Below are 10,521 nucleotides of genomic sequence, written 5' to 3' on the forward strand. Positions count from 1 at the left end.
TTGGTCGGTTTGTTTTCAAGCAGCAAATCATCGGGCAAATTCCAGTCCTTGGCAGTTTCACCCTCAAAAACCGCTAACACTAGTTTACACTGAATTCACCGGTCATAAGAAAGGACGCATGCCACCAAATGAACAGGAAGTCCGCCATTTTAGGTTGAAGCAGCCATTTTGGGCAGAGTCCAGCCTTTGTACTTTAACGATCTCCTACGAGGGAATCCACCCAAATGATTCGCAATCCCAAGAGGGGATACAAAACAGATGGACTGCTCTAAATTACAAAGCTTTGTTGTCTCCACCGTTTAACGTGTTTGGAGCATGGCATCAAAGTTTGATCAAGTCGCCTTGGAAAAAAAAGGGGCCGTGAAGGCCTGTTCTTGACTTTAGTTTATGTTTCGAATTGCATGACAAAACTACATCAGATGCTGTGATGAGACGCATCTGGCCGGCACGCAGAAAGTTTCTTCGGCTCTGTTGTAGAGTATATAGCGCTGGAGGATTGTCATAGTTGGCCTGCAGCCCTGACTGCTCGCCACCACACCCTGACTTATTAGCCTCACCCAGTGGAGCTCCGGCCTATTTGTTGATCTCTCCTCATTGCTCTCTCTTACTTGTTCTCTCTATTTTCGCTCAGCATTGCAGTTGTCACACATTTCACATATTTGAGGTTGTGAGTGTGAGGCGGGAACAGCGAGAGGAGAGGAGGGCGGAAACAAATGAACGATTAAAGAAAAATGTCTTACAGATGGGACGCACATTGCTCTTTTTTTTTTCGTCGCCCCCGGTTGGGTGGCTTGCGCAGCCAAAGCACATAGATGATGTGGAAGCAAGGCCATAAAATGCAAACAAAAGGGGAAAGGATAAGAGTACAGTAGATGAGTTACAGCGGGAGCATGTTTCAGTAACTGCGGAGACGTGTCCGTTTGGATCCCCACTACCTTGAATGCGCGACCATTTAAAAAATCAACAGGGTTCCTACCACAATGCTGCGAACTTGGCCTAAAGACTGGGTGGAGAATACTGGAGTGCTTGTAGGAAAGCACAGTGGTACCAGGCCAAAACTTCATGGAGTCCTGGCACTTTGCAGGGGTTGTAAATTATAACTTTATAGCTTGCTAATTATATTTTAATTACGTAAATATATGCAACAGAGACAAGGGGGGGTGGGCATCTTTTGCACTGCTTTCAAAATAGCACCCAATGAATATGATTACATCTGCTGTGTAAAAATCCAATATGTTCAAATGTGTCTGTCGGTAGAATAACTGAAGTAAAGTCGAATGGCTCAATTTTTTCAATTATGCCTTGAAGATAGCGGCTAGGCACGACGTACAGCTTTTGGGAGCGAAGAGATAAGATTTTATTTTATTACTAGTATTATTAGTATTATTTTGGTTTGACTTGATAAGTGTAAGTGAACTGAACTCCCTTAAAAGGCAGCTGATATTTCTTTCGAAAAGAGGGGTCAAGCTGTTTATTGCCACTCCCAGTTTGAGGTTTACTGTCAAAGCAAAACAAAGCAGAAGATCACATTTCAAGCCACCACATTTGCCTTAATAAATACAAGTCGGCTTGGCTCATTGGTAACAAACAATGCAAAACGCCATCGACGGGATAACCAATAGCATCAGGGTTGTCACTTTAAAACACTTTGAAGGAAAGGATATGTGAATATAAATGGTGGAGCAACACCTGTCCCCGATAATATAGCAATATGCAAGCCGTATATTTTTGTGCTTCTGCGAAAAAACGACAAATTTTACTGCAATTTATCAAATCAGTTGTGAAACTTCATTTGTGTCATTATTCTGCTGATCCCCCCCAAGTGGGTAAGATGAGCACCCAAGGAGCAACACAATGTCTGTTGAATGGTAGCAAAAAGTGGTTATTTCCAGTCTAGTGAAGTCATGACTCTGTTTTTATAGAACAGAAACGGAGAGTGCTATTTTTCTTGGCTATTTTTGTTGGGATTTTCGGGAGGCTGGAATGGATTAATGCACATTTGGGAAATATGAAGTGTTTCGCCCGTTCCTATTTGCCGTCACTGGTACACTTCTGTGGTGGCATCATTTAAATTAAAAAAAACATATCTGGAAATGAATCCTTCTGAGGCTCATGAAGACTCACAAGATTTGTTGTTGCGGTTTTGTTTGACTTTTCAATGCATCTCATTCCACTGAATTGTGGTTGAAGTTTAACTCATTCACTCCAAAAGATGTTTTTAAACGCTTTTTCAGACTTGGTCTAGAATTGGCTGGTACTAAATGAGTTAAAGGCGCTGTGTTTTTTTTATTGCATTGTGTATTGCATATTTTCCTGAGTGTATGATATACTTGAAGGAATGTGTACAAGGACCACAAGTTTCTGGAGCTGGTCTGCAACTCTCAGGAGGAGCTGGACATCTGGAAGTCCTCTTTGCTCCGGGCTGGCGTCTACCCAGAGGAGGTCACGGTGAGTACCCTGACCCCTTTGGTGAACACCCGTTGTGAATAAATAAAAAGTGTGTGTGTGTGTGTGTGGGAGGGGGGGGGGGGTTAAAAGAAAAAAATACAGTGAAACAATTAATTACATTTTTTTATTTTTATAAATTTTAGGGGGAAAAAATATTACAAGACTCTGAACGGGCCTCGTCATTCGCTGATGAGGTAAAAAAAAAAATCAAAATGTGTAATTGATTTTATTATTTACCTTCTCGGCAAATGGCGGCATCAAATCTTACAGGAGTCACGCTTATGTAAATGCTTTCAGTTGGCTGAACCTTAAAGTGCAGAGTGGGCCACATGTGTCCCGCTGACCATCCTTTGCCCAGCCCTGTTGTAACCCCTTTTCACCCCCACTTCTCATGTGCGACCCCGACTCCCCCTCCCCTCTCGCATCTCGCTTTGTCGTTGGCTCCTCGGCGCAAATTCTTGGCCAGTGATGTCACTTCAATGCGTGTGTGTTCCAGTCTGGTTCTAATCAGCAGATCCCCGTCTCTTCACCCCCTTCTTTTTTTTTTTTCTTCCTCCTGCCCACTCCCCCGTGTACCTCCCCTCCATTTTTGCTTTCTCCCTCCCAGCTAATGGTGTTCGGCTCCTTTTTGCGCACTAACGGTTATCTTTTCCTATTTTGTGTGTGTGTGTGTGTGTGTGTGTGGGCACATGAAAATCAGTCACTTATGATTTAGTGTGCGTCACCCAGGTCGACGTGCAGGCCAACGGCCTGTCTGAGAACTTCACGGACCCCCAGCTGGAGCGCCAGGTGGAGACCATCCGTAACCTGGTGGACTCCTACATGGGCATCATTCACAAGACCATCAAGGACTTGATGCCCAAGGCCATCATGCACCTGATGATCAACAGCGTATGCTAAGCACTATTTCTTATTTTGCTATTTGTGTGAGATTCCACTTGACTGGGATGAGTCACATTTGCAGCTCTCAGTGAGCTCTGCGGGAGTCTGATCCTTGATCATTTGAATAAGGTGTGTTGGAGGAGAGAAACATCTTAAGACTGGTCCTCGAGGAGCGGAGTTTGATACCTGTGCGATGGACCGACTGATTGCTAGGCACAATTGATCTAAGAGATAGCAAATCCAGATCCCGAAAGGGTACTTATTTGTTTGCCAGTTGAATAGAAGCACATTGAAACTGTGGCATGGCCGCCCGGTAGTCCAGTGGTTAGCACGTCGGCTTCACAGTGCAGAGGTACAGGGTTCGATTCCAGCTCCGGCCTCCCTGTGTGGAGTTTGAATGTTCTCCCCGGGCCTGCGTGGGTTTTCTCCGGGTGCTCCGGTTTTCCTCGCACATTCCAAAAACATGCGTGGCAGGCTGATTGAACACTCTAAATTGTCCCTAGGTGTGAGTGTGAGCGTGGTTGGTTGTTTGTCTCTGTGTGCCCTGCGATTGGCTGGCAACCGATGCGGGGTGTCCCCTGCCTACTGCCCGGAGACAGCTGGGATGGGCTCCAGCAACCCCCGCGACCCTTGTGAGGATCAAGCGGTTCGGAAGATGAATGAATGAATGAAACTGTGGCTGGATTTGCCACTTCGGGTTGAGACTCCCCTGGATGGATTATAATGGGCGCCGTACATTAAATATATATTTTTTTTAAGCGTTCACACTAGCACAGAACAATTTTGAAAACTGTCATTGGAATTTTTTTTCCCTTTATCTAAAAATTTCATATGCGATTTTTTTTTTTCTCAAGGTCCCCTTCCCATGTTTTCTTTTAACAAATGCTAGCAATAAATTAACGTGCAACAATTATCCGAACAAATCTACCGTCGTCACGTCAGCTTTTCATGGTTCGATTTCCTTTTTAGGACAATACTGTAATGATCCACATTTCTATCCAATTTCATGTCACTGGGTGAAACTGGGGCTAATTGTTTTCTCACTTGAAGAAAATTCTCAAAATACCTCGTAAAAATATTGCTTTGGCGCCATCTGTTGAAATCTAAGTGCCGATCACCAATGTTGGACTGAGAGCAGGAGCTTCATTGAGAAAGGCCATTGTCTGACAGGGAAAAAAAAGTGCTATGTATGCATCTTGCGGCATCGTTCGCCAATTCTAATCCTTTTTTTTTTTTTCCCCAGTGGGCATCAATTACTCACAGGCTTTCATTTTTCATGGCAAGGCTCGCTACCTATGCCCGCAAACGTCTGGCGTTCGCTGTCTGGTTATGCATCGTTTATAGTGGCGATAGTTGGACAGTGGAACAGATTTATATTTCCCGTGGGACAAATTGTTTCAAATTCCGCACAATTGTAAGGTTGACCAGTGTACTGGAATGGAGTGTTTTCGAGGTTCCGCTCCATTAAAAAATTTTTTCCAGTGGCTCAAAAGAGAAAAGCAGAATCCCATGTCATATTTTCACCCCTCTTGTAAGAAATGCCATAAAGCCGAATGAAATATCACATGACAGCATCTAACGTGTTTGACTTGTCGCATCTGTTTATAATCCCTCTGGCAAGGTGAAAGAGTTCATTAGCTCCGAGCTGCTGGCCCAGCTCTACGCTCTGGGAGACTGCTCGGCGCTGATGGATGAGTCACCCGATCAGCGGCAGCATCGGGAGCAAGTGCTCGGCAAGCACGCCGCCCTGCAGGCCGCGCTCAACATCATCAACGAGATCTCCACCTCCAGCTATGCCGCCCACTCGGACCTCTCGCGCTCCGGCACACGACACTGCAGGTAGGGATCCTTCCCTGCGCTAGTGCGAGGCATTAAGACCCAGCGGGGCGGGGGCATCACGAATTCTCCACCTAAAGCAGCTCCACGTGGTCGAAAAAGGCAGCGAATGGCGGCAAGTCTCAAACCCGTGGCCGGGCCCCGCCCGTGCCCGTCCATGCCAACCAGCGGCTTCCCGGCCCAGCTTGCGTGCCCAGGTAGAAGCTGCACGGTTCGGGCTTGTGGCTGCACGGTGCTGCTATTTGAGCTGGGCGAGGGTCTGCCGCGCAATGTGTTTCTAATCTTGGCAGGCAGAGCAGACCCCTCTCTGCATGCTTTCTACCCCGGCCAGAGACAACAGGCCCGTCAAGCTGCAACCCCCACTCCTCGCCTTTCTGCTCGCATGTTTTATTGCCGCTCCAGATTTCCCTCATGCAATGGCCATTATTTTCTCTCCCCCCTCCCCCACCCGACTTCTTTGTCTTGTACAGTTCTTCACTCTGGTTCCTCCCCAGCTTCTTGGCCCGTCTCTCGCTTTTCTCCCTGTCTCATTTCCTCTGCGCTCTCGAAGGTTCCTTAGGTTCTTTCCCACTCGCGGTCCACCTCTCTTTTCCCTTCCTTGATGCTTTCCATCCTACCATATCCATCCGTCTCCCCTCTTATAGCTCGGGGTGGCAAAAGTAGAAGTACAGATACTTGCGTCAAAGACAATTCCGGAAAGGGGAGAAGTACTAATTATTTAACTGTTTCACTCAAATAAAAGTTTTATAAAAAAATATATATATATATATTTTTTTTTACTGTCAAATATGTTTACCAACCACGACAGCTCTAACAAAGTGCTGTCCAAAAAAAAAAACCACAAGTCCATAATTAAAAAGATAGTACAATAATAAATAAGTACATGATTTATTTTCTGATTATTTTACATGGTGTGTGAAACTTTTGGTCGATGAGCGAAAGAAGCAAGATGAACGTCTCCAACAAGTAGTATTTGGGCACCAGGATTACGAAATTGTCATCTCGCAACCAAGGTTTGCCACGAGCTCAGTTTTAATGTCAACCCACAACGGCACTTTAGGGTTGGTTCAATTCTCGGCCCGGTATGATGCAAAAAGTGTCAAATGAGGAACTGTTGTAAATAGGCTGCCAGTGAAGGCGGAGCCTAAACTCTACACCAAAAATGCTGCAAACAGTCCAAAATGGGTTGGAGAGATGCACAAGGAACAGGAAATGACAAAGAAAGGTGGAAATGTTTAAACATTAGCAGAGCTGTTGTAAGTGACTGCCAACTCACAGTTACCTCTTTCAATGCGAATGTAAAATGAGGGTGGTTCCACTAACTCAAATGATGTGCTGATCGTTAAACATAGAGCTAGGTAGGTGGATGGATAGCTGGATTGGCAGATATGTCAAGAGAAGATGAGTAGATACAGTAAATGGTTGGATAGATGGCCAGATAGATTTGACTTATACATACAGCCATACCGTTATGTACAGGACAACCAAGAAAGCTGTTGATGCATGTTTACTAATCCGCCTTCCACTTGCCTCTCCTTCCTTGAGCTGCATTTTTTTGCTGCTATTTATAACTCACTGCCACTGTCTAATTCTCCTAGACACAACTAACACTGGTCTGATCTGTTCCACCCAGGAGGCCTGCTCCGGCAGCCCCAAACTCCAAATAGGAGGACGCCGCCGCCCGCAGCCCCGGCGACCTCTATCCAGCTGTGCGATGTGTGATCCGTCCCGAGCGCCGTCGTCTGCCGCCTGCACACTTTCGCAAGTCATGAGTTTGTTTTGTACAGACACTACCGTAGGCTGCTGACTTTTTCCACAAGTGCCTGAACTTTTTGTGTAAATAGAGAGTAAAATAGCAGCTATGCTATGAACGGTGGGGGGAAAAAACCCACAACACTATTTTATAACTTTTTTTAATAATAAAGAGCCATTTTATTTTTCAACATCATTTGTGTTGAGTTTGGAATATCTGAATGACAGCCGCGCATGCTTATTTGTCGATGTGTGCCCTGCAATCCACCAGCGGCTAATTCTTAGTGAACCGCACTTCTGGTAGGTAGGTTGGTAGATGGATGAAAATGTTATTTTTAAAGACACCTTTATGAGTACAAAATGCTTTTTACAACAAGATTTCATCATAAAACGGGTTCCTAAAGTAGCGATATAGCGCCAACTTCTTGCTGTAGTCATTCACTAACCTATAGTAAAGCAAATCATAATCCTAGTCAATATTTGTATAAAAAACACTTCTGGTTATATTAAAAAAGAAGCCAATGAAAAAAAAAATGAAGTACTGCGGTAACTGAATGTGCCTTTTAGTGGCCATACTCTGAAAAGAAGTTGCAACTATGGAAGAAATGTGCTGCCCTCTAGTCAAAATGCTTAAAGCTGCAAGGGGGGAGAAAAAAAGTTGTTGTCCATTGCATTACACATACAAAATAATTGAGCAAGTTACACTCCGCATGGGATTTTAAAAAAAGTTATTTATTACAGTAAAATTATTCATGTTCATACACTGCAGTAATAAATACATTCTATTTAGTCTCATTAGAACCAGAAATTCTTCACTATTTTGTTACAGCTTTATTTCAGAATAGAACTGACTTAATTTTCCTCAAAATTCGACACGCAACAATACATAATGACAACATTTATGGAAAAAAAAAACATCTCTTCCACTTTGTTTTTTACTTTTATATTTAATATCAAAGATGAGAACAAAAGTGGCCAACTACAACAAATCCCCAAGTCACCCAGTTTTTAAAAAATGCAAGTAAGAAGTCTCAGTGATGAGCCAATTTTAATTTTTCAATTAAAAAAAAAGGCTCCATTGGATCTCATGAGCTTATGTACCTAATGAAGTGTCTAGCCCACGTCTGCTTCAACCAGGCCTTATTCATTGGAGGAAGCGGCTGAGGTCCTCTCTGATCTCCGCCTCGTCCCACGGCCCGTGGATGTTGTCCTTGTGCCTCTGCAGCTGGACCAGCAGCCAGGGGCAGAGCAGAATCACGGTAGCCAGGGCCAGTGCGAGGATGATTGCCCCGCCGGGCCAGCGTGATGCCAGGCCGCCCACACCCGCTGCACATACTCCCACGCACACGGCGGCGAAATGATGCGGGGCCCCATTCTTCACCCGCCTCAGCAGGCAGGGCCACAGGGCGAAGACCATAAGGGCGCAGCTGAGCATGGTGAAGGTATGCAGGGCTCCTGGGAGGCGGGAGGCCAGACACACGGACGCAAAAAGGGCCGCGTTCAGTGACAGGCTGCCCGGGGGAGACGTATGAGTGTAAGGGAAGGACACGAGGTGAGCCAGCAGCATGACGGCCGACATGGCGTACACCGTGTCCGTGCTCACGGACTCTGTGAGTGTTTTTAGCACGGGCGAGAAGCCAAAGATGAGGGACAGGAAAATGGTGACACTCTGTAAGTCAGCCCAACAGGTCCGAGGTTGCAGAACGGGTTCCGCCTGAGATGCGAGGGCTTGGTACAGTCCGTAACCCAGCAGGGAACTCGCTAGGCTGATAAGCAGGAGAGTCCCTGGGGATAGGAGGCCCTAAAAAGATAACAGAAGACAATAAGGATGGAGGAAATAACTTCTTCCCTTAACTCTTCCAACCATATTAAAAAAAAGATATTGAATAACAGGCAGAACATTTGACGCCAGGTAAAATATAATAAAACAACAATCTGGCAGATGAATTACCTGCTCCATGTAGAGCCAGAGGGTGATGAAAATGGCCACGCAGGAGAGCTGTTGCCCCACCAGGCCCGCCTCACGCACCACGGCCCAGTAGCGGTACTGGCGGAGGCCCTCGTTCCTGCGCAACTCCTCCAGGAAGCGCTGGTCCACGTAGTTGTCCGGGTACGGCTGGCGCTCCCACAGCACCTTCCTCCAGGCCACAGCGGTACCTGGGCCGTCGTCTGGCCCCATTGCCCTGAACACCCACACAGAATTGTCCTGAGAGTGGAAACTGTTCTACAGTCTCACAACTATTTGATGATGATACAAAGCAGTCAGAAAAGTGGAGTTTGAATCTCTGTGAGCAGGTTTCCCTGAACTTGAGCATGTTTTTCCTTCCCACATGCTTATATGGTCCATAGGAGTGAATTCAAATCGACATTGCAACGCAGGAGAGTGTAATTTTCAATTTTAATGTCAACTAATGAAGCCACAGATTTGTTTGCATGATTATTGTAAACACATTTCTGTTTGTTGATTTTAATACATTTTATTCATGATGACTAATGTTTACATCACACTTGACTTGTGACTAAAGGTGTTCAATGTTAGTTTTCCGAGGGTATTTTCTGAATCTGAGTCTACTGATTTATGGTTAATTAATTAGCAACTTTTAATCGCCTTTATTTTAACGCAAACCTAACCTAGAAAACCAAAACATGCGTGTATAATAAATAAATAAAAATTGTAATCCATATTGATTTATTGCAATGCCAATATTTGGCTGGAATTACAATTAGATTCCTTTTCAAATATTTTTCAGCCCTTATGTGAATGCTTGTTATTCAACAGTGCCCCTGCTCGTGACTGGTGACCAATTCCCGCCCCTCACCCTGAAACTAACTGCGATAGATTTCTGACACGTTGGGTTAGTTAGTGGAAAGTTTTAATTTGTCCGTTGGTATAGATGTTACTTGTTAGTGTGAAGGCGCGTTTGTCAATATGTGCCCTGGGATTTAGGAGCGACCAGTCCAGGGTGTACCACGCCTCTCGCTAAAAGTCGGATTGGAGAGACTCGTGCTCACTTGCCACTAACTGTACCGAGGACAAGCACGATCGATATTGGCTGAAATGGCGTAGACGCCAAACAAAGGCTGCACCAGGGATTCCAATAACTCACGTATCCACATCTTGTGTATACATACGCAAGTCTTGCGTATCAACGCGCCTGCGCGCTTAAATCACCAGCAGTAACTTCCGGGTTTGATCCGGTTAATTTAAAAGAAACGTATCCATCGCTCATGAGCTATTATATTTATGGCCGGCGATACGTTGGAAACACTTCCCGATACTACAGTTAGGACCACTTACCCGAACGTTGACAACACTTCCCGGTTCAGTTAGGAGCTCTTACCCGAAGAGAACGTTGCTCTTGGCAGCGGATCTTACTGCTATGCTAGCTTCCGGGAAATGCAAACGCATAACTTAGTGAGTAGCGACCTCAACTGTTGGAATGCGGTAACGCACGATCGCCCGTCAGTCACCAGAAACAAACGTTCCTATTTTGCACATAGTTTTGAGTAACATGTTCGCCCAAATAAAAATATAAATAAGTGTCTCATTGACCGTCTTAAAAGCCGCTCTTGAAGGAGGACAGTGAGAGTGTGAAATAAGAC

At 45.2% G+C, this 10,521-nt stretch overlaps 2 protein-coding genes across 7 annotated transcripts in view; one reads left to right on the forward strand and one right to left on the reverse strand.

Moving 5' to 3' along the window:
• The window catches only part of dnm3a (dynamin 3a), a 23,396-nt gene extending 16,282 nt beyond the window's left edge, over positions 1–7,114 (forward strand). For 3 of the 4 annotated variants that reach the window (XM_052074273.1, XM_052074272.1, XM_052074274.1), the window contains 5 exons: positions 2,337–2,448; positions 3,178–3,339; positions 4,952–5,169; positions 5,250–5,363; positions 6,800–7,114. In XM_052074273.1, coding sequence (XP_051930233.1) covers positions 2,337–2,448; positions 3,178–3,339; positions 4,952–5,169; positions 5,250–5,363; positions 6,800–6,833 — 640 coding nt within the window. In that variant the 3' untranslated portion in view covers positions 6,834–7,114. The remainder of the gene's footprint in view (positions 1–2,336; positions 2,449–3,177; positions 3,340–4,951; positions 5,170–5,249; positions 5,364–6,799) is intronic. The other variant, XM_052074275.1, reaches the window with a different exon arrangement.
• Positions 7,115–7,631: 517 nt separating this feature from the next.
• pigc (phosphatidylinositol glycan anchor biosynthesis, class C) lies at positions 7,632–10,346 on the reverse strand. Of its 3 annotated transcripts, none has more exons than XM_052074277.1 (3): positions 10,260–10,346; positions 8,870–9,101; positions 7,632–8,719 (listed from the first exon to the last, which is right to left on the reverse strand). In XM_052074277.1, exons 1-3 carry the CDS (start codon positions 10,325–10,327, stop codon positions 8,063–8,065), a joined length of 957 nt encoding a protein of 318 aa, XP_051930237.1. In that variant the 5' UTR covers positions 10,328–10,346; the 3' UTR covers positions 7,632–8,062. The 3 variants fall into 3 exon arrangements, with proteins under 3 accessions (XP_051930237.1, XP_051930238.1, XP_051930239.1); XM_052074278.1 differs by having other exon boundaries at positions 10,217–10,323; XM_052074279.1 differs by having other exon boundaries at positions 10,051–10,311.
• Positions 10,347–10,521: the final 175 nt, after the last annotated feature.

Source organism: Hippocampus zosterae, chromosome 8 (assembly GCF_025434085.1).
Source record: "Hippocampus zosterae strain Florida chromosome 8, ASM2543408v3, whole genome shotgun sequence".
Lineage (NCBI taxonomy): Eukaryota > Metazoa > Chordata > Actinopteri > Syngnathiformes > Syngnathidae > Hippocampus > Hippocampus zosterae.